A 23,827-nucleotide genomic window follows, 5' to 3' on the forward strand; every position below is an offset into this window, starting at 1 on the left:
AAGCCGATTATATTTTATCCTGACTAGCGTTGACTCGTTAGAATTAGTTCAGCCTTGAAATTTCTATCTTGCAACACAAGCACTCAATTCCGTTCTTTATTATTATTATTATTATTATTATTATTGTATCTTTTTTTTTTTAATCGGTGGCATTTGGAAAATAATTCACGGCGCACCAAGGTGAGCGGCTTTCTGACGTTGTTTTAATGAACCACCAATTTACGCGGGTGTATTTCAACATGCGGGGTAGATTCCGAATGATATTGAGCCGGTGACACGTTCGCTCCGCAACAGCCGGGTCGCGTCGAGTTCGGTGTTTTGGACTTTTCACGGCGGAGCGAACTTTCCTCAAGGGGCGCGAGGGAGCGGGCGTTTGTTTCACGCGGCAGGCGGACGTGCGCAGTTGGTTCGGCTTCCATCCTCGATCGAAACGAATAAGACGACGTGTTTTGTTTCGTTGTTGTTGTTGTATTTTTTTTTTTTTTTTCTCAACCGCGATCAAACCAGATGTTTAACGTTCACTACGTTACACACGGCGACATACCTGCTGGTCACTCGGCGGTGGACGTGCTCGCTCCGACACGTACGTGCATGTCGTTTCGCCCCAAGAAAAAAACAAAAAACAAAAGCTACGGCTCCGAGGCGGAAGCGGAACTTGGCCCACCGTTTCCGGATACAGAGCCAGCGCAGCGCAGCACCTCTTCTTCGTCTGTTGGGGCGGCGGACGTGACATCCAACTGGAAGGCGCATGACCACCACCTGCTGGGGTGGAGTGTGGGGGGGAGACTATTTCTAAATTCGAATTATCATTCCCCACCCCCCCCCCCGTTTGTTTGTTTGTTTGTAAGTTCGTTCTCTCTAATATTTTCTCTCTCTCTCTCTATATATATATATATATACACATTTTTATGAAACACGCGAATAAACATAAACGCCACAGTGGTGAAAGGTCGGACTCGTTCGAGATTCGCTTCCTCACGAGTCGACTCGTTCGACCCGATTCGGTTGTCGTCGAGCGAGGCGCCGACTTCCGGTGAACGACGAACGAGTCACAAGGGCCGTTACTGTAAAAAAAAACAAAAAACAACAAAAAAAACAACAAAAAAAAAGATTTAAGCGGAATCACAAAAATAACGAATTTATATCAAATTATTTATTTGGGCGGGACGCGAACGTGTGAATCGGTGACGCTCCGTGTGAATGACGTCAAACGATCTTCGGAGGTTGGTTCGCTCGGACCGAATCGCTCGTTCACCAACCACTCCGCTCGCTGCTACGACCGAGTTGCTACTTCCGGCATCTGGTGGTGGTTTGGGGGGCGGGGGGTCAGCACCGACAGCGGGTACTCCGATGGCGCCGTGACTCGCGTTCCGAAGAAGATGCTCATGACATTATGTTACGTGTACCTCTGGGTGCGCTTTCAGAAGTGCTACGCGGCGGTGATACGGAGCGCCCTGCGCGGGCAGTGCAGCGGGGGCGGCGCTGTCCGCTGCACCTTCCGCGCTCACCGCTCGCCCGTGGCAGGGCGGTCCGCGCCCACGCAGCGTCCCCTCGCCCGGCGGCGGTCCTCCCTCCCGTCCGAGGAAACCCTCCTGCTCCGAGTGGGAGGAAAGGCCGCGTACATCACGGAGCCTCAGGTGACGCTGTGCCCCCGTCGTTGACGTTAGCCGTGCAGGTAGCGCCGAGTTCACCTCGTGTTGCGCGGGTCCATGGCGATGGCGTACGTGAGCGGTCGCACGCCAGGTAAACCAGGAGCTGAAGAATTGAACGTGGCCGCCGCTTCGGAGCGAAACGAAACGCGTTGGAACGAGGCCACTGCACATGAACTGGTTGCGGGCTTGCAAACCGGTCGTTCTGGTGAGCCGACATATGAATATGTATGGGACGAATAAACCCCTTGGATCTTGACCAGAGACCGTGGTACAGTCACTTTGACGTATCGGTTGGGTTCATGTTACACAAGTCCCAACATTTCATTGTCAAAAATGTCAAACTTCAATAGCTTTTTTCATTTGTCATGTGACTGAGAACAGGCAAACTCGTTATATATGCTGCACAGCCTTTTATTTTCAAAATACGTTTTTTGTTTATGTATATATATATATATATATATATATACATAAATAATTTATTTTTCTCTGTCTTGTGGGTCATCCACCACACGCCGCACAAATCAGAAGGGCCCGGTGCAGAGTGGGCCGAGGCTCGCGGGACCCTGACAATATAAACTGGCATCTGCGCTCCGGCGGGTTATCTCCAAAATAGGAGCCTTTCTGTGTGGAGTTTGCATGTTCTCCCGCGTGCTCACATGGGGTTTCCTCCACCTACCGTCAATTAGGACCCCCACCAAAAACATGCACACATCATCGTCTGACCAGCGATGGACACTTGTTACCCGGTCCCCCGGGCGCGTCTTCGAGTGCTGCCCACTGCTCCTGGCTGCCCCTCCGGAGGAAGGACGAGCCAAGGATGGGTTAAATGCAGAGGCCTCATTTCACCAGCCACCACCCAAAGCATGAGCGTGTGTGTGTGTGTGCATGTGTTGTAGTGGGGTGTGTTGCGTGACAATTAAAGATTCTTCTTCTTCACTGGGGATACTCACCAGCCCCGGTTAGGCACCATGCCAGTCATGAACTGTCCATAACACGCACCTATGTTCGAATACAACGACGCTCATAAGTGTAGTTGGTGCCAGGGCACCTAGTGCCCAAGGTTAATGATCGACTTTGTAGTTGTTTCATTGGACCTCAGGCCGTATGTTCTGGTCAAGAGATTTGAAGAGCTTTACCAATCCCTATCAAAAGCGATAACACTGTGTACAGCGGCGCTTTCGTCAATTGCAGATAAATCATCAAGAAAAGTAATTACCATTACACCAGTGAACGTAGTTGACAGCGCGTCTCCATAGCAGTGCCTGCTTCCACCTGTCACTCAAACTTAGTGACGGCAAGCCCCCCCTCAGTGGCTTCAGATGTAAAAAAAAAAAAAAAAAAAAAACAAGTGTGGTTTTTATGAGAGTTTTCATGGGTTGTCTCTCTTCTCACAAGAGCTGTTTCTCAATACCAAGTACGCGAAATCCAGACCTGCGGATTTGGTAGTTCAGACTTTGCAAGTTCGACTCGGGAGTACAGACTCCCGGGGACCATTACCATCGCTTGGTGCGAAATGCATTCTGGGATACTTGGCTGTCCCAAGTCGACACAAGTCACCACCGATGCATCCTCGATAAAATGGGCGGAGCAAGTCCACATCCGGGCATTTGGACTGGACTTGGCTTGATGCGTTCTCTGAATTGGAACAGTACTTGGGCTGCGACTGATGACGTTTCACAAGTCCACAAGAACACAAGTACAGACAAGAACGCAGATTGAGATGATGAGATGATGATGATGCCAAGATGTCAGCACCAAGCTCCATGTTTTGTCCTGTGTTCTGTTCTTTAGGTATGCTCTGACTTCAGCGAGTGGACGGTATTAGGGCCCTCTGTGGCTGGTGGCCCAGCGGTGGATCATATTTCATTTGTCGTCGAAGCAACTGTGGAAAACAAAGCGGGCCAGCGGTCTCCCCGCACATCTAACAAGAAAGTATGACACAGCAAACAGCAGTAACTTATGAAAGATACTGTAACTATTTAAAGTTGCAGTTCTTCATCTTTCCCATGCAAACCTCCTAACTCGTATTTTTCACCGGTCAAAAACAACTGAACTGTGTAGTTTGCCAAACATTGTTCGATATATTGGGTTTCATTCAGTTTGTCAATAAACAAAAGTGCGAGTGATTTCGGGAGGCTTCATTGGTTAATTTAAACATTTGAATGTAGCGCATAGTCTTGGAGTGATCATTTAGTGATAACCTTTATACAACAACAATAGTCTTGCTGACTTTCTTTGCCATAAAAGTCTTCATTTCCTTTCTGTTTTTATTTATTTTCAAAAAGCGTTCCCATTAAATCTCCTCTAACCATAACTTATCACTCTGTTGTTTCAAGGTGCTGAAGTTGTCTGATTACTGTGTCCCACTGGCCTGTAGCCCTGGACCCCCATTCAAAGCTGTAGCTCAGGCCAGCGTGGAAAACTTCAGCCACCTCGGAGTGGCCTTCATGGAAGATCGCCTTCAGCTGGACAATGGATTAATTCCTTCTAAGATAGTCTGTAAGTAGCTTCCAAAAAGTGTCATCAGCATTTTGCCTTGTCATAGCTATTTTTACTGCACCTTACATTCGACTCCTATTTATCGGTAGTGTTAACCCCTTGAAATGAAACTGCTCCTTTCTGAGGGATTCCATATGTGTTTTCCAGTTCAATTGCTATAAGTAAAAGTGTGACTTGGGCCAAAAAAATAGAAGGCCTGCTGTGCATGTATTCATGGGCATAATAGTTGTATCTCTGCAAAATTCCCATAGCTGTCATCCTCCAAGAATCCACCATAAAAGAGCTGTTGAAGAAGCAAAATGCAGAGAGTCACAATAAATTCATCTTTCCTTCACTAAACAATGCACAGACTGTAATGGTGTCCTCAGAATCGGCACCTTGTAACAGGTCAGTCGAAGCCCAGCGGGTAACCTGCAGAAAGAGCAGTCTTCTCCTTGTCCCAGACGCAAAGAGAGGGTTGGAAGAAAGGAGAGGCTCAGAGCCCCTCTGCATCACCCAGCATCATGTAACCATTGCTAACAAGGAGGACCATTCCCTGGGGAACCATATGGAGGGCCATGGCCAAAATCTCCATCTTTCTAACTGCAACGAATGCTTGGAGCTTGAGAACAGCACCATCCTCTCTGTCAAATACGCCTCAGCTGAGAACATTCCTGACCTGCCCGATGACACAACCACCTGCTTGGAGTGTGGGGACAAGAGTTTGGATGAGTTTGAGGATGATGCCAATGGATCTCTGAGTCAAAATGGTATGGTCAGTGGAAAGCCACCCAATGTGCTCATTTACACAGGCGGTTGCCAGGAACGTTTGCAGAGAATTCAGCAGCTACTGACTGAGTGCATAAATATGGAAAAATATGTCATTTACCCCTTGAAGCCACAGCAGGTTCTGAGCGAGCCATGGTTGGAGAGCACCAGGCTTCTGGTGCTAGCCGAAGAGGAGCCTCTTACACCACAGCTTCAAACGCGTTTCCTGAACTACCTCAGCCAGGGAGGCAGGGTCCTGGGTCTTTCCTCTACTCTTTGCCCCGCAGGGCTGTCTCTGGAGGCCAGGACAGGGCAACAGAAGCAGGTCAGCACGCTGAGCTTTACCAAGGAGGACAGCACCGAGCTGGAGCTGAGTGTGCTGACCACAGGATATGTGTTCATAAGGGATGAGGATGGCGGAGGAGAGGTAGAGCTTTGGGGGGAACTGAAGGGAGACTTGCCTCACGGAAGGAAAGATATGGTCATCATCAGGATAACTCACGGCGAGGACGGAGGGGAAGCTGTACTTTGTCAGGTAACATGCGCCACATTTTTTATATGTAGCTGTTATCTGCACCTCCTTTGGAGAGAGTGAATAATGACTACTTAAGTTGTCGCCCTTTGTTGACCTTTGACCCTTGTTTACCAAACATTTCCCCTTGTGGGTCATTTAAATAAATAGTGTTCAGCAGAAAGAAAATTGCCTTTTACACAATGACAAAAATAACTACAAAGAATTGTTATTAATCATCAGATACCCGTCCCTACCTCACTTATGTAAATTCAACCAGATTTATTTTGTCTGGTTGGGGACAAAATTATGTGAGCTCTCATTGATCATCGATTTAAGTCAGAGTGAGTAGTTAGCTCTTGTAATGCTCAATCTTTAAAATGTACTAATTTCACCATCCAAAGCCCTCTGCCAGACTTCAGGTTTTCTCTCCTGTTATGGCTATTTCAACTCTCAATGGAAAGGTCAGCAGTAGGCTTTTGAAGTGGTATAAGCCAAACTTTAATGTAAAATCGGAGCTTTATAGATTGGAGTGAATAATTCATAGTGCAGTTCACTGCAGCGCACTTGTATAGGGCCCCAGTTGCACCAAATGTAATTCATTTAATGCAATTGTTGCGATGAGTACATTCGCTTCCAGTTACAAAGTAGATTGCCCCAAGGTTTTGCGTGGAGCAAAAACATTTTTGAAAATGTGGAAAAAAAGTGTCTCATTATCCTAATTTATACACAACTGCATTACCAAAAAATAAATTGGCTGCATTTAGTCATGAGGCAGAGGCAATAGAGCTCAACAACGACCGCCCACTTTCAGAACGGCTAAGTTTCCAAAAGTGAATTTCCCATTCATTCACCCCATTGTTGTTTCAGAAAATCTTTATATAATGAGTTTTAAGCATGGAACCAAGCCAACCAAGTACAAGATGAATTATGAGAAAAAAATGACAATTGGGGGGAAAAAAAGGCAAAGATACAAGATTGTGTACATGATTATTTCAAGAGTGAAGGAGCTACTCATCCCATGAACCATTGTGAATTATACCTTTCCAACGCCTTCCAACATAACGATAGTTTAACACGCTTCTTCTCGAATTTAACCATTGTCTTATTATGGTGTTTAAATTGTCAAAAATAGTGTTGAAATCATGGTTGCTCTGTGGTAAATGATTGAAGAGTTCCGCGGTAACAGGACAGTGACCTAATACTGTGGAAAATGTCACTGCAGATGCGGTAAACGTTTCCATGGTAACGGCTACACTTGAGGGTTGTGGGTTGTGTAGTACTTCTCCATGACATTGCAAATAAAACATGTTTTTTTTCTGAAAACGAGGTTGATATCACATGGACTTGTGGCCTCTACAGGTGCATATACCATTGTTTCACAATCTCATAGCTGGTGGTAGGTCTACCTTGGACGGTTACGACATTATGGCTAATAACCAAAAACCCCGATTCAGAAAGAGAATGGAATTTCTTTCACTTCCGCAAACTCACTGTTGAGCTCTATTTGTGTGTCTGTTTTACTGCTTATAGTTTTTGAACTACCCATCTTGCTAACGGACTATATAACTTTAGCCCCTGTACCGCCTACGTCACAAAGACACACAAATGAATTGCCCATTGGCAGCTTCTTGCGTGATTGGGGCCCACGCTTGCGAGAGCATTTACTTAGTTTTTGTCTTGCATTTTTTAAGTCACTGGTTTAGGTAAGCGACTGTCTACGCGTCACTCATCCATCGCAGTCTATATTTTTTGGTGATTTATCTTGACACTAGTGATTCATATCTTTTAGGGAGTCCTCAATAATGTCTTACTTAAGACACAATGTCCTCTGACTGCAGGTACAACTAGAGGTGGCTCCCGACCCTGAACAAATCTCATCAGAACACTTTAATGTGCTGAAAGTTAGCAACGTGAGGCGCTATGAGGTCCTCGCAGAGATCCTCACTTCCCTGGGCCTCAGCTGTGACCTAAACCATGCTCCTCCTTCTAGCCCTGTCCACCTCCTGTCCACCTCGCAGGTAAGACCTAGTCGTCAAACGGAGTGGTGCACGCACTACACAATGGGTCACATATTACACATTAGAAGGTCCTTCGATTTGTGGGACCCCGAAGTCCAGCTGTCTCACAGAAACAAACAAAATGACAAAACATTGCACAGAGCAAACAAAGATGACGCTTGACAAAAAAGCAAACAGCTTGCTGTTCTTGTTGCAACTGCACTCATTTGTCCCAAGAAATGAAAGCACAGGGCAAGACACAAGACTATGGAGGAGACAATGTTTAGGCGGACCAGTTCCATTGTCAATTCTGGAGAGACAATTGGAGATGGAGATAAATTACAAGTCCTCAATGGTGAAGTGCAATGAAAACACCTAATATTACATGCATGACATGCTTTCCATATAAAGTTACAGATTATTCCTCCCCCTGGTTTTATTGTCTATTGCCAAACTTGTCACATATCTACAACTCTTTATGATTTTGTGCCGATAATACACTAAAAATATCGGGGTGTCTGCGGTGGCTCCAAACAGTTCTGGGGACTCCCTGACGGGAACTAGGAGCTGGGGAGGTCCCCCAAGAACTAAATACCTTCAAGGTCTTTTTTTCTGGTTGTATTCGCACCGCACTGGAACTCTGACGTGACGTCATCCAACGGGGTTTCACCGTGACTTCCGTGTTATATTTACTCCGTAACTTTACTTTCACAGAATTCACCTTATCAGTCCACCAAAATCTGTTTCTGAACAAATTTGAGGTGAGAAATAAGCAATCCAGTTCCTGGATATTCACTCATATTAGATCGACAAGATTTCATTTAAAAGTTTTATTTTTATTGTTTTTTTTATTCCCACTGTGTTAGTGGGCTGGTCCGCACCCAGAGCAATGCGACTAGACTGGTTTGTCTTACATCTGGTACTTTTCACCACAAACCTACGTCAATGATGGTTCCTCTTCAGTCAGTCCCTGCCCTGGAGTAGGAGCTAAAAAAGTTCCCCAAGACGTATTTCTAAGAACCACAAACGTTCCGAGTTCCTGCACTGCGTACACAAAAAGGGGACGCTTCCTCCAAAAAGTTCTTAGAAACACGAAAAGGTTCCTGCGGTGCGAAAATGCCTAAGCTGACCGGTTCACACTTTTTACACACTGCTATAGCTCTGGATGACATGTCATTCAGTTCCATTTCAAGAGATTCAGTTGGATTGTATTCTAAGAATCTGGAAAATAGAATCTGTCTCCTGTCGATTTAAGTATTTTAATATTCTTTACATATTTCCAAAAGGTAGTAGTCAAATAGTCAACTATGAGTGACAAACAATTGGAACAAAAGGCTTTCAATGAACTGATGAGAAAGAAGGATTTGGTTATTGAAATAACAGATTAAGGAAATGCTTTAGTTGTTTGGGATTGAGATAACTGTAGATTGTGACAATCGCGATTCGGGGTTCTGTATATTATATAATATAATTAATTGTCTGTGTTGTATTAAATATACATTTAAATCCTCCTAAATGAAACGTACCTTTACTTACCTCCAGGGCTTACGCACATTTTAGTATTTTTTAGAGCTAATAGAGCTTATTGTGCATAATCACGGGTGTAATGACATTTCACTGCATATATGTATGACTTGTATGTGACAAATAATCTCTCAAACTTGAACTCCTCATGGACCATGATCAGTCACAATCTAACTGTGCACTTACTTAAGCACGAATACTTTGCATAACTTTCGTTTCTTCAGCTGGTCGAACGAGTTTAGCAGCCCTTCAAGTGTTGTTGTTGTTGTTTTTTTTATATAATTATTATTAATTTTTTCTTTTTAACTCGTCTGTATCTTATGTCTTTGCTGCTAACTAGCTAACCGTCTCCACAGGTAAAATGAAGTGCAATCTGATGTAATGCAAGTAATGTAGATTTACCACTAGGGGGCATCAAAGCTCCATATTGCTATTCCTAGCACTTATTCTACAGATAAAATAATCATAAATATGGAAATGAATTTTTTGGATACAATTTCTTAGTATTCATTATGCAACAAATTTGAGAGCAAAACAGTTCAAAATAAGCTGAAAACAACAATCGTAAGCATGTGACGTAAATGACTAATGATGCAAATTCTGCCACTGCCATAAAGAACATGTTTATCCAGGTATGGACTGATAGGTCATACCTGTAACAGCGCATTTTTTAGAGATTGGTCACTCATATACAATTTTTATTTTAAGTTAAAACCATGACAAAATATCACAATTTGATAATTCGCTATCACGAAAAATTAAATTCTGGATTCAACATCAGTGGATTGTTATGATCTCAAAGGGATATTGCCAGCTCTATTAGACCTACGCTGCTTCTGGAACCACATTCTATTAAGAAAGCCAGAGTAGTGTTTAGTCAGTCCGAAACCATCGTTTGCTCAAATAATATGTGAAAAGTACCGGTGAAATATTGTGCTATGCAAACACTGCACACTACGCTGGCAAGTGTGTCCCACAATGCATTGTGAGGACAAGATATAAGTATCTATGCAGTGTCGTCATCAACTGTCCCTACTAAAGGACACTCACACTGGACAAACATGTAGTAGGTCTGAAACTCTCTCTCTCTCTCCCCATAGGAACGGAAGGTCAACTTCCTCAAGTGGCTGCGTACGCGTGTGGATAAAGACAGTGTTGTCAAGAGTTCAAAAGCCTCCCTCAAAATGGTGTCCGTCGCTGAGCTCCAAGCGGGACTGACGCTACCCACCGACTGCCTTGCCTTGGTCACCGACCCCCCAGAATCCCTCAGCTGGGATCATTTCCAAATGGAGACCTACAAGAAGCACCTGCAGACGCACACACTAGGGCACAACGTGCTCTATGCTGACGTAACCCCAACCACAATGGACCTGCTTGAAGGGTAAGCAAGTCATTGTAAAAGTTGGTCGATCAAGAGAAGGTTTATCAAATCAAATTTTACTGCTTGATGAATTGATTAATGAAAACAATTGACAGACCTGATGAAACTAGTCTGTCAAGTGACTAGTTCATGAAACTATAACAATGCGGGTAGGCTTTCCCAACTGAGGGAACACAGAGAGGGATGTTTCGAACTCGTGATGTATGAAAGACATAGGGCACAGGGAGGAAAGACCGTGCGCCGGGTTTGTCGTCGTCTTCGATTTTGGAACGTCCCAGCCTTCCGGGAGACGGCAGCGCGGATTTTCTGTTTTGAGGCGCAGCAGGGACATCAGCTTCTGTAGCCAGTCGTCCACCAACACAATTTGGTGCACACCAGCTGGCATCTCCAACACCTGCGCTGGAGGTGAAGCGGCTTGCGTGTCAGGAGAAAAGTAGGCTCGTCACTGATTGCTGATTACTTACAGATGCAGTGCTCACTGGACTCTGGCAAGCTGCCACCTATTGAGGAAGGGCACTGTCCATTGTGCTGATTCCCCTGGTTGCTCGGTGAGATCATGCAATGGGGAGGCCGAGCAGTTCAAGGAATTTCCCCAAACGATTCTCAATGCATTTCCCCTGTCTATAGGCGGCAAGGGGGCAGGTTATACAGAATTGTTGAAAAAAAGGTTGAATATAATAATAATAATAATAATAGGGATATTAATTTTGGGTCCTGAATATCCCCCTGGGGATTAATGAAGCGTTATCTTATCCGTACTGCGGACTGACTGCTATTCTTACAGGAGCGCTGGTTTTAAGTGTCCGTGTGAATTCAGGCTCATTTCGGTCAGAAATGACGCCCTGTGAAATAATTCCTTTAAGTAAAAACTTTGAGAGGAATAACGACTCAACAGGAAAATCCACAAGAGAAAAAAATGAACTTCTTCTCAAATGTGGGTGTTAATATAGATTATGAACTTATTTACGTCATTCTAATCAATGAGGCAACAAGAAAATATAAACTTTTGTCATCTGACAGTTCTCCTTTTATCCTTTAGGACGGTTCAATTGAAAGAGTATCAAAATGCAGTACCTCATGCCATCGACAATTGCATCAGTTATCTAGTATCAAAATATTCTGTGACATTCAATTTCTAATTTTGAGGAAAATAAATGTATTATATTAGATTTAAAAAATATTCATAATTATATATTAAATATTAAAACTTAAGTCTTGTTGTGTAAGAGTAAATGTGTGTAATTTAATATTGTGTATTTATTTTTAAAGCAATATGGGACTACTATAGGCGGCAATAACCTTAAAGAAGCAATAGACAACTTTTTTGCTTTTAGTTTTCGTTATGAAGTTAATGTTGATTACACAGTGTAATGGCTAAAGAATAATGACACCATCAGCATTTACGTTGGTTCCTTATAAGCCTCGATATCACTATGCATTCGGACTCTCACCGGGTACTTTATCTCCGGGAAAATGATCTATTTACGGCAGAGCGTCACAGGAAGTGCGTCAACCAATGCACAACCATTAGCGGAAATGGCGGACGGTGGAGCAATCTACTCCAGGTAGATCATAAACCTTCGAATATAATAACGACTCAAATCGGATGAGAAATGTGAACCGTATAGTGCTTTTTATCCAGAAAAACGCCCCATTTACTTGTATTTGTTTACAGGGCAGTCTTGCCCATTCCAATATGGCAGTGACATTGACGTATCGCAGCAATGGGCTGAAGCAGCCAGTGCTGCGTCTATGTATATACAGTATGTCTATGATTGCGCAACCAAAAGAAATACAATTTCACTAAAATTGTGACTATTTCAATTTACCTCTTCAGTGAACACGCTTCTTTCTTCTCTTATTTCCAAAGTGGTGTTGATCATTTATACGGGGCACTCTGAGCGACCATAAAGCCATACGGTCATCTTGGCGACGTGGGTGCAAAAGTTGTCTATTGCCCCTTTAAGGAAGTGGTATAAAAGTGCATGTGTCCAACAATACCCAGCCTTAAGTCTGACAGAAAACTGGGATGGGCTCAAATCATCATACAGCAGTATATGTAGATAACAACAGCTGTTCGCAGCTACCAATGCTAACATGGATAATTGCGTCATGGCTGTGCGCCATTTATTAGTGGGTCAAAGACAGTTGCAGACTTCACTGATATTCTCTCTGGGGTAATATATGCGACACTGTTATCGGTTACAACAGTGTCGCAGCATCTTGACGCAAGGCGAAGATGACGCACAGCTCTGGTCGTATTCAGAAAAATCCAACAGAGAAGTCTCTACCACACTGCTCAATCCCCGCTATGTGTTCAGATGAAGCAACACTTCCTTTTGTGCTCTTGTCTTTATTCAAAGAAAGAATCTTTGGGTCTTGTTTGGCTCTTACAGCACTTTCCTAACTAATGTTGATTATCGAGAGGATCTGTTTTCTGTCTGTACAAGCTTGAAATACAGTCCACCGGAGCAAACATTTAAGCCTTAAAAAAACCGTTCAATGAGGATTATGGAAAAATACATTTGTATTATCAGTTAAGCCTTTGATATATAGATGAACACATGGTTTGTCTGTTCGTTATGATGAGCCATTACAGCTTTAATGGAGTTTGATGTATTTATAAGAGTGAATAGGAAGCAAAGGTCCATTGTGTATTCAAATTGCTATTGAAAGACGTGTGTGCAGGGGGCATTTGGGGGGGAGGGGATAGTAGTTGGGCTGGAACTAATTTAAGTGCTTGAATGACCTCACTGCAGCAGAGGCGAGTTGTGCCTAATAAATGTCTCCATCCAAACATGCTCACTTGTAGCTTGCCTTTCACAAAGGCAGGACCCCCCAACAGCAGGTGGGAGCTATTAGAGCTGTCATAAAGTTTGAAAAATGGATTGTGGACCTGTGCTGAAGTGATTGAATTTGACAGTGTTGTCATTAAGCTTGTATAGGAAAGAAAGTAGGCTAAATGACTTGACCAGGCGAGGAGAAGAAATTATTTTATAGTTTGATTTTCCTCTTAATGCTGGAATTTCCAGATGTCTCTCAAATTCACCCTCCGTTAAAATGGCTTTGTTCTCCAGGAAAATATTTTTTGGTGATTATTTAGCTCTTTTTTTTTATGTGCACTGTTGGCGCAATGCTTTGTACTGTCCAAGGGAATAGGAAATATATAAAATGTGGACTTAAAGATCATCTGTAACCTTGGGATATAGTCTTTTTGAAATGTATTAATGATTGCCTTTAGAAATTATGCAAGTAAGAGAATGAAAGAAGTGCCATCGCAGATGAAGATTTACTGGCTGTTCTTAGATCGGCAGGGAGAAAATGATCTAAATTCACTATTATTTCACTAAAGATAATGCAATGTATGCAAATGTCATGCAGCCCTTAAATTGAACATTTAACCATCTTTCAATTTAGTTAATATCATGTCATATGTTGCATTTACATAGTAAAACTAACATTAAAATTTCATTCATAAACATCTTATTAAAACTATATGATCCAGTGGAAATCCTCTCAGCTCTTTTTTTAATTTTTTTTTTTTTTTTTTTTTAATCCTCAGAGATTTTGATTTAAAGATCAATCCATTATTGGAGCCCTTTGAATAGACAATGACAAAGGGATTCCCCTATTTTGGGATAGAGACACCATTGAGGGAGAGCATATTAAACAGACAGGGAATTGCTTTTGGGGCTAAAGTGCCCAGTTCAATGCTTCCTAGCATTCAGTGAGCTGATGAAAACACAGCTATATTGACAATTGATTCCAGAGGCCTTAGGATGAGGCTTGATAGCCAAAAGGCTTTGTGTTTACCCAGGGTATTAGTGCTTTATTTGGCTCTGAGCAGCTAATTACAGATGGTGGTAGTTGTAGTAGTAAGATGGAGGATTTTATTATCAACTGGGCTTACCCCAGATTGGAATACCAGCGCTCTTTGCCATGGCCACTCACCGGGTACTGCAGGCCTAACCAGCAATCGTATATTACCCATCATGCTTTCAAAAAAACTTTCTGCGATGATAGAATTTAAAGATATTTTTCGTTATTTCGGAATTTCTCATTTAGATGTATTTTCTATACAACGCCGAGCACAGCCTTTTAATATCTAATGTTGCAACAGTGCCCTACAAAAAACACTTAAATGAACCATGATTGTGGACATGTTTGAATATAATATGATATATTGGAAAGAGGCAGCAAGTGAGTTAAATGTGCACCTCCCCCCAAAATGTTTTGATCCACTTGCCATATGATGATTGAAGCATCAACAATGACACAAAGGGTCTCAAATATGATCCGAATTTACCCCAGCCGAATAATAACATTTAATTCACAATGAGAGTAACGCAAAGCACTTTGTGGTTGTGTGGTTCTTTCTCCTTTGTTTTCAACCCACCATCTGGCTCTCTCACATGAATGTGATGATGCTATTTTCATGTTGTGCAGTTTGACTGAAACACACGTGTAGCATACAAACTGTTAAAAATGATCAGCATCCCGATTTTGTTGGATTTGAATGTTCTCAAGTCGTAGTAAAATTATTATTTTTTCAAGTGTGTGTGTGTGTGTGTGTGTGTGTGTGTGTGTGTGTGTGTGTGTGTGTGTGTGTGTGTGTGTGTGTGTGTGTGTGTGTGTGTGTGTGTGTGTGTGTCCCACCCATCAAACCAGTTCCACACATGGACATAAACAGGAGTAATTGCAGATTCAGTCTCGTACAGTTGTTGTATTTATTATTTTTTTTTTTATCTTTTAATCTATTAAATTAAAATCAACTGTTTGAATTCCTTTTCATAAAATCCATATTTCTGAGCATGGCACATAAGTGAATAGTGTTTAGTTAACACTAGTGTAACACCTTCCTACTCTGGAAATACAAATAAGTGGAAATGGTCTTAACAAGGGATTCTTCTAGTTAAAGCTGTTCCAGTTGTAGAGCCAAAGACCCGGCAATCAGTGTTTATTTTGACATGGAATCCAATATCCAAACTGACACTGTATGGAATTAGGGGCCTGTTTCCCTTGAAAAACACAAACCCTGAAATGAGAAAAAAAAAAAAAAAGGATCTGTTAGAGAGAGAGAGAGAGTGGTAGCCTCAAACTGCTGCAAAGGGCTTGTGCATAAAAATCAAATTGGTCCAATTGACCTTGCTTGCTCTACCCACAATTATATAAGATTGTAAGCAGATGCGCAAAAGTTTTCATTTATTATTCTACGGAACATGTGGTGCTGTGTGATGCAGTCTTATGTTCAGTGCTCGGCGCTCTGGCCTCTTGAGGTGTGAGTCAATGTAGCCGCTCGTTCTGGAGGGCAGAGGCCGTTGGCCCAAAAGAAAAAGTCAGCTGGGATTTGACTCGAGACGTGTGCTTTTGCGAACTTGCTGTAAAGGTAAAAACAAATTGTTACCTGGAGTTTGAAAACACAATGTAGTTATTGTAAGTGTCGTGTAAGGTTTGCCGTTTTTCAACCCAGCCCTTAGTAGAAGGTTGGTTTACATCATTTATAACTGTTCCTAGGACAACCAGTCCAACGGGGCAAATGTTTGAGCCTCAAAAAAATATATATATTTTTTTGTACGTTAGATCCCCTTGGAAGCTCACAGTATTGTCAGATAGTGTTTATATGTGTTATTGACTCTTTTGAATTTCCGCTAATCCGCCGTTTCGGCCGGGGCTTTAAACTGCCCCGTTGTGTTGCGTTCAAGCACAGTGAGAAGCTGCAGCAGAGCAGTACATTTCTCAACAGGGAAGCGCTGTGAGGTCGTGCTATAAACAGTTAGAATTGATGGCAACCAACATTTGAATAAGGTCTGCAATGGAAAAATGGCACAACCCATCCTATAACAATCCAGAGTAAGGTAAGGCCTAAAGAGATTTGTCTAAAGAGATTTCCTTTGCCATGCTCATCATCTGCCTCTCAGTAATGGACACAAGCTTCTATTATTGATTACTTCCAATCGCGGTATATGGAAATTATATCTTTTTTTCAGCGTTTCATCCGTAAACACGATTAGCCCAATCACATTTACCGACTAGTTTATCTTTTCCTTATTGATTGACTTTTTATGGTGGTAAATGATCAATACAAACTCACTTATGCACATGCAATCCTTTTAATAATGAGCAGCACGGAAGAAATAATCTTTTAATTCCGAGACGTTTTAATCTTATCAATCCAACCGGGATTGAAAGCAAGAAGTCCTGGTTAGAGAGGTCTGCCGATAAACGGCTTTGGCCAAACTGCTCCCTCAGCTAGCTGATAGAAACACAACCAATAACAGTCAATACAACTCTCTTTCTACTGGCTTTGGATCTGTTTTTCAAAATGTCTTTTCAGCATGACGATACATTTCATAATTTACCACAGATGCGACTGAAGCAAATTTTGACTGAGAAAGATTTTTTTTTTTTTTTTTTTTAATAGGCCAGGGTGTTGTTGTTTTTTTAATTGTTATGTTTGGTGTACTTTTAAGCAAACAGACATCCCTGCCCAGAAAGTAAGGTGTCTTGCCACCGCTCTGAGGATCTTCGAACAAAGGCCAGCACTCTGTGTTGCCCCACGCCTTCTCTCCCCTCCGGCCGGTGCGCCGAAAGGTTTCAATCGTCCCAAGGGTGTAAAGCTGACAAATCTTAGCACCCCATCAGCATCGCCTTTAAATCTTCATATCCTGCCCTTTACATCCAGTGTTGTAAACTGCACTGTTTTTAATCTGGCAGGAAAATCCCTCAGCAAGTGTAGTTATCGCCTTCCGCTTGAGAAATCTCAACTTGACCCGCCACATGTTGCTGCTTTGAGGAATCCAGCCTAAGGGCCTGCAAGTTGAGGATAATTGTGTGTGTGTGTGTGTGTGTGTGGGTGTGGGTGTGGGTGTGGGTGTCCGTGTGCACGGTGGGAAATCTGTAAATTATTGTGGGATACCTTTCCTGAAATTCACTTTCTACAGCTTCGAATATCAAATTTTGAAGAACATTCGACATGCCTACAAATCTTTCGGGGGGTTGTTTCTCACCACTTCTTGAGAATGTAAATAAGAATAATTCTATTTACTTTTATTCTTTTCACCAAGCAGTTGCCTAGCTCTCTTGTTTTAAGTGGCTACGTTTTGAAAATGAGATTAACATTTGAGAAGAATGCACTCTCTGCTAATCCTTGCAGCTCTGGACTGATTGGGGTGGGCTAAATGTACTTAACCCCCCAGTTCAGCCAACACAGACACACACACTTAAAGATTCTGCAGGGCGCCACCTTTATTGACAATCTTGCGCTGAGCGTATAAGAGCATTACTGTGTTGAGACACAGTGGACCTTTTGAATTATAACCTTGAAAACAATTTACAAAATAAATTGTATAACTTCAACTGTATAAATCATGCTATCAAATAATATTAAAAACAAGATAAGATGGTCTAAGATAAAATATGACTTTGTTTAGTACGGGAGCTCAGTGTGGAACATAAAGTATGGTGTGAGAGGATCAACACTAAATTTGTGCATTCAAAAAATGAACTAATAAACAGCTCAACAAAGTAAACTATAATAATTGAAGTAATAATAAATGGCTCAAGAATATACTGTTTAGTTATTTTCAGTGAATAAAATATTATTAGTATATAGTATAATAGTATTTAAAATATGAGATGAGCTGTATGCAATGTAGCATATGGAAATATGTGATAACAATATATAACATATAATATAACAATAAACATGCTGAGACCAGCATGTTTATTAATTATTGTTATAATTGTTATTAAAGTGCTTGTAGTAGGTAACGGAAATTATGTATATAATGGGTATTTATAAGATCCTTTAATACATTGGTACAAACCACAGTCAGGCAGTTTACAAATTGTTATTTTGTTTTTTGTCCAGAAAATTAGAGAATCACAACAATCCATTTGTGTGATGTTGTATAATATCTTTCTGCAAGGGATTTGCTGATAATCGAACAAGTCACCCTGAGCTCAGTGTCACTGTTATGTTTATGCCAATCTGCATTTGGTAATCTAACCCATTTCACACGACCAACGGCTTCTGCTTTATCCACCAGGCAGCACCATTGGCAGCCTGGCGGAGGAGGTTAGCGTTCGACTTGCTTGTCTCGTTCGATCTGTTCTCATTAAAAGTCATTGTTGAGAGGCTCCTTGTCTCCTTGGAGCCAGGCTGGGGTCCTGATCCACCTCTTTCGTGGAGTTTTGTTGGGGACCAGTTTGCCTTCATCACAAAGCATACACAGGCTGGATTTCTGGTGATTCTGCCAAGAGTGGCAATTACCAATTAGAGCCCCAGACCCCTTTTAAGGTGGTATCAACAAAGTCCAACCTGGCTTGTGAAAGGAAGCTACTTTGAAGCTTCAGGGAACGTGTTTGGCTGAAAAGACTGGAAAATCGGATTCACTGAAAGCAGCTTCCATCACACAATTTTGGGACGATAGATAAATCCCTGATCTGCATTAAGGTTGCGTTAGGATGTCACTGCAAGAACAGCCTTTGAACTGAAACTTTTAAGCCCTATAATATGTTTTCTAAGACAGGCTGAGTCTATTGTATTCATGCAGCAGATCAGATAAGCAGCGGGTTGGAATTTATTTCCGGTTAAAATGAGCCTCTAGACTTTAGGAAAAACATGTACTGTGACTCCATAACCGAGGAACCTAACTTAACCGGTGTCGTGTATCCTGATACCCCTATACGATCAAGCCAAGTAAGAATAGCACAATTTTGAATAGCGCATTTTGAGTATAATGCTTGTGATTGGTCTGCCCACTGGGTTTCTATGACAGGGTTTCTAGAACCAAAATGTGAGTTATTATTCATGCTCTCTATCATACTTACTGTACAGAGTTTGACAGGGTGATGTCTTTGTTGTTATTCTTTTCACTTCTTGCCTCTGCACCTTTAGGCTGGTCCTGCACTTACCTGAAGACTGCGGATTGATAGCTGTAGCTGGTCGTCAAACCCGTGGCAGAGGTTGGTGTTTTGTTTTCCCAGACCAACGGCACATGTCAAGATACTCTTACTCACTAACTGACATTTTGCCTTTGTGGCATGGTGTCTTGGTTGTGACTCCTAATGTATTTACTTTATAAGCAGCAGTTGCCCAAATACTTATTTCTCTCCAATGGAGGTGCATTGCATCCCTCCAAAATGTTTTGGTCTTCTAGTTTTTGATGAATACGTGGCCACCATAGAAAAGTAGACGTCATTTCATGCAGATTATGCACAATGCAGCCTTTTAAGATCAGTGAGGTGCAGTAAGTCGTTATTTATTTATTTATTTTTTTCTTCTCTTTCCCATCTGGTGTTACTTCAGGCCGTGGAGGAAACGTTTGGCTGAGTCCTCTGGGCTGTGCCATGTTTACGCTGAATGTAAAGGTGGCGTTAAGCTCCGAGCTCGGCCAGAGAATCCCCTTCCTGCAGCACATTGCCGCCTTAGCTGTGGTGGAAGCCGTACGCACCCTGCCTGGATACCAAGTAATGAGCCAACAATCCATTTAGCCACTGGCATGAAAGATGGATAAAAAGCACAAAATATTTGTTTTCTTATTAACAGTTTAGTTATTTCTTAACAAGTTTCTAAATATATTTTTTAATATTATTTTTGCCTCCTATGGCTCACAGTGACAGCAGAAAATTGTTGAATTAGAAGCCCACAGGACTGACAGAAACATGACTGAATGTACAGCAAAACTCTTAAAACAGTTAGACTACAATAGAAACAACCAATGTGAATATCCTATTTTATTAGGTACTTAGGTACATATAGTATTTTTATTTTTATTTTATTTTATTTTTTTAGAAACAAGCATCCTACAATACCTCTATATACCAGCTGTATATAAATATATTTTACTTGCCAGTGAAAGGAGATCGACGTAAAGCTATTTTTCGCAATGAAATAACTTTTTCGCGTGGCAGGAGCCATACATTGTTCAATACTCACTTCCAGTTAACTTTATTTCGATTTTTGTGTTTTTTTTGGGTTTTTTTTTTCTAAACAACCTTTTATTTGACAGACTTATTGGTACGTATTTTTGAGCTGACATGCATGCATAGTGACGGCGTGAATATGTTTTTAATCATTTGATCTGTTTTAGGACATAGACCTGAGAGTGAAGTGGCCCAACGACATCTACTACAGCAACCAAATAAAGGTTGGAGGGGTACTGGTGACCTCCACCCTCATGGGACCAACCTTTTATCTCCTCGTTGGTAAGGGTGGATGCACTGATGGACTGAATGGAGAGGTTCTATGTTGCCTTTTATTATTTTATTAGCCATCGATCTAGCTTGCTATTGTAACACTGCTTGGCAACTAATTACTAGGGATGGTCAAAACTCATCTTTTCCACAGTTGAATAATGGGTGGGTGCTCTGAGCGAGTAATTGATGAATCCAAAATGTCGACAAGTTCCACAAACTGCGTAATCGGTACCGCACAGTTATTAATGAAATAAGACAAGAAATATCAATTGTGTGTATAGAATATTTTTTTCCTTTTAAATAAAATATGACCTATTTTTTTCAGTGAAGGCTATCAGCACAAAAGCTGTTGCCCTCAAAGAAAAAAGATAAATTCTTGCCATTATGAACAAATGATTGAATATTCTGACCAATCCCTGCTAATTACCACACGATTTTTTGGCGGTCGTCTATTTATTTTTTCAATTTTATTTTTTAGAAACAATATGGAACGTGATTGTTGCAACTTGTGCTGTTAAAGTAACGATGGCCAAAATATACATTTACATATTTAAAACTACCTGTCTATGACAATACTCTTCCCTCTTCAATTATTTGAAATGATGCTGGTAAAGTTATGTTTCTGTGCGACATGGGTGTGCAGCATATTGTGGCAATGACTTTGATGAAATCGTCATTCACATTGAACATTTAATTTAAATGTGTATTTTAGTGAAACATTAAAGGTTTTGCTTTAAATTATTTGCTATATAGTCTCTACCACCTTGATTATATTGTCCATCAAAAACGAAACATCCACTTTTTATTTAATTGATCTTGTGATCACGAGAAAATTAGCCCCTGCTTTCTCTTTTAACTTCTATCAATTATGTCTGGAAATTTGAGAAAATGTACATTTTAAAGCGACATTGAGCAGTGTTTCTGCGAACAAATTAAAAGTCTCCCTGCAATGTGATCACATCCAAAGTTGGAGTTTGCCACATTAGTCACGGATTGTCTTGGATTACAATCGCCATCAACAAACCGGTCAGTTTTGAAATACGCAGGATGAGAAGGATGATATTCTTTTTCTTTTTATTTATTTTTTTTATCTTGACCCACAGGCTGCGGCTTCAGTGTGAGCAACAGCAACCCGACCATCTGTATAAACGACCTGATTGTGAAGTATAACCGAGAGCACAGTACGAGCTTGGAGGCCCTAGACTGTGCACAGCTCATCGGCCGGACCGCCACCGTCCTGGAGTCGCTCATTTCGGGCTTCCAGGAGAAAGGACCGGACGCTGTGCTCCCCGTCTATTACAAGAGGTGGCTACACAGGTACTGCCTGGAAACCCGGGATGTGGTTCCTAAGCTAATTTAGGCAGTTCTGCCTTCTTTCAGCCAATGGACCCAAAATAGTTTGTAGTCAGTATGTTTAATATAAGTTTGAAAACCTGAATAATTTAATTTTCTTCCATAAGTTTGACTGATGATGCGAGAGAGTTAACTTAAATGATGGTATGGTTTGCTGCCTTTACCTCTGCATAGTTTCCCTCAATAGAACCAGGAAATTTATCGTTAAGCATATACCTTTTGGTTCTATATACAGAAATATGCTAAATCAATTAATAATAACTTATCGCATTTCAGAATTGACTTTGGATAAGGTTTGATGATTTATTTGAAGAGGTAATATTTAATGAGCTTGAAATTAGCTAAGGATGAAAAGGTAACTTCACAGGTCGCCCCCCCCCACACACACACACCCACACACACACACACACAATCACCAATCTGATAAAAATGCATGCTTTCCTGTACTCTTCAGTGGAACTCGGGTGCATCTGTGGACCGAGGACGGGCCTGAGGCTGACGTGGTAGGCCTGGATGACAATGGCTTCCTGCAGGTGCACTGTCAGCAGCGTGGCGTGGTGTCCGTGGAGCCCGACGGGAATTCCTTTGACATGCTGCGGAACTTAGTGGTCACCAAGCAAAGCTAGGAGCTGTCACACATACACAGCGGTCAGCATGCTTCACTTTTTCCTTTCATTTTTACTATTTGAGTATATGGAAGAATATGTTTAAGTATATCTACCTTATATGCAAGTTATTTCGGCGGTGTTGTTTACCAGAAACTATTACCATAGATATGGTCATAGATATGTTATACTATGGTTATACATGTCTGTGCAACAATTTCGATTTCACTGTAGATCTGAACTATTAACCTGTAATAAATTCTTTAGCACAAATACATTTGTCATACATGGCCATAATATTCTCTACACAAATAGTTTTACATCTTAGAGATATTTTTTCAAAAATATCCTTGTGAGCCTATGACAGTCATGTCTTTCAATGGACATTTTATGATGTATTTCAACATGTGTTTTAAGGGCTTCTGCATCCAGTCTACGGTAATAACCATTCCAGATGGTATTTTGTTGCATGTTTCAAAAGCCAAAAGCAGGACATTCTGACTGACCATTGTTTCTCACATGACTTGGGTTAGGGAAAATGTAACCCACAAAAACATTCTTATCGATTGCTTAATACATTTTTCAGATAATCATACAAAGGGTTAAGGCGAGACATAATAAATTGCAAAATAATTAATAATTAATAAATGCAATTGAAAAAAATTGGATTATCAACATTATCTATTTATAGGAAATGTATATTTTGTTTTTATTTCAGTGTCTTTGGTTTACATTTGCTTGGACTAATTGACACTAGAAGGAAATAGAAAACGTTTTATTGCTTCTCAGATTTGCACTTTCGCCATTGAAATGACTTGTCAGAGGTGGTGGGATAGGAAAAAGAGTTGACATTGCTGACATATGTTTAAAATAAGTAGCTGCTCATTTAAAGTAATGAAATGAAAATAATATAAATTGTAATATCATTGTAAATAATATCAAATGGAATTACATTGTAAAAATGCAAGCTCCATTTTTGGAGTCATTTGAATATTTTGGGTTAAAGGTTTATTCATGGTTTGAAATTCGTGAATTTAAATTTAACACGTAAGATGGAAATGATAATGTGCATTTGAATACATGCATTACATTTTTTTGGAAGCAGTGAATAATGCTTTAAGTTAATTTGAGCCATGACGTTTGATTTAAGAGCGAAGTATCTTGTAAATGTTTTTAAATAAATAAAAGTGATGTGCACAACACAATATTTGTTTATTTTGAGCTGAACAGGTTAACTTTGCACATCTGTGGTCTTTTGGGTCACAACACACAACTACTCTGTTCAACTACAATCCCCACAATTACCTTGCAAAGACATTACACAGCATCCGCCCGTATTGGGGTCTATAATGACC

The 23,827-nt window shown here is 41.2% G+C and overlaps 2 protein-coding genes across 4 annotated transcripts in view; one reads left to right on the top strand and one right to left on the bottom strand.

The window, feature by feature from the left end:
• Nucleotides 1-618, bottom strand: part of ttc3 (tetratricopeptide repeat domain 3) — a 47,645-nt gene extending 47,027 nt beyond the window's left edge. For both annotated transcript variants that reach the window (XM_080013664.1, XM_080013663.1), the window contains exon 1: nucleotides 545-618. The gene's annotated coding sequence lies outside the window, so the exon portion shown is untranslated. The remainder of the gene's footprint in view (nucleotides 1-544) is intronic.
• hlcs (holocarboxylase synthetase (biotin-(proprionyl-CoA-carboxylase (ATP-hydrolysing)) ligase)) lies at nucleotides 511-23,666 on the top strand. Of its 2 annotated transcripts, none has more exons than XM_080013666.1 (11): nucleotides 511-583; nucleotides 3,444-3,584; nucleotides 3,989-4,151; nucleotides 4,403-5,433; nucleotides 7,251-7,430; nucleotides 10,034-10,314; nucleotides 19,214-19,281; nucleotides 19,625-19,785; nucleotides 20,409-20,523; nucleotides 21,618-21,831; nucleotides 22,322-23,666. In XM_080013666.1, exons 3-11 carry the CDS (start codon nucleotides 4,100-4,102, stop codon nucleotides 22,491-22,493), a joined length of 2,274 nt encoding a protein of 757 aa, XP_079869792.1. In that variant the 5' UTR covers nucleotides 511-583; nucleotides 3,444-3,584; nucleotides 3,989-4,099; the 3' UTR covers nucleotides 22,494-23,666. The 2 variants fall into 2 exon arrangements, with proteins under 2 accessions (XP_079869792.1, XP_079869791.1); XM_080013665.1 differs by lacking the exon at nucleotides 511-583 and adding an exon at nucleotides 1,336-1,637.
• The last annotated feature ends 161 nt before the right edge of the window (nucleotides 23,667-23,827 follow it).

Source organism: Zeus faber (assembly GCF_960531495.2).
Source record: "Zeus faber genome assembly, chromosome: 14".
NCBI classification, from domain to species: domain Eukaryota; kingdom Metazoa; phylum Chordata; class Actinopteri; order Zeiformes; family Zeidae; genus Zeus; species Zeus faber.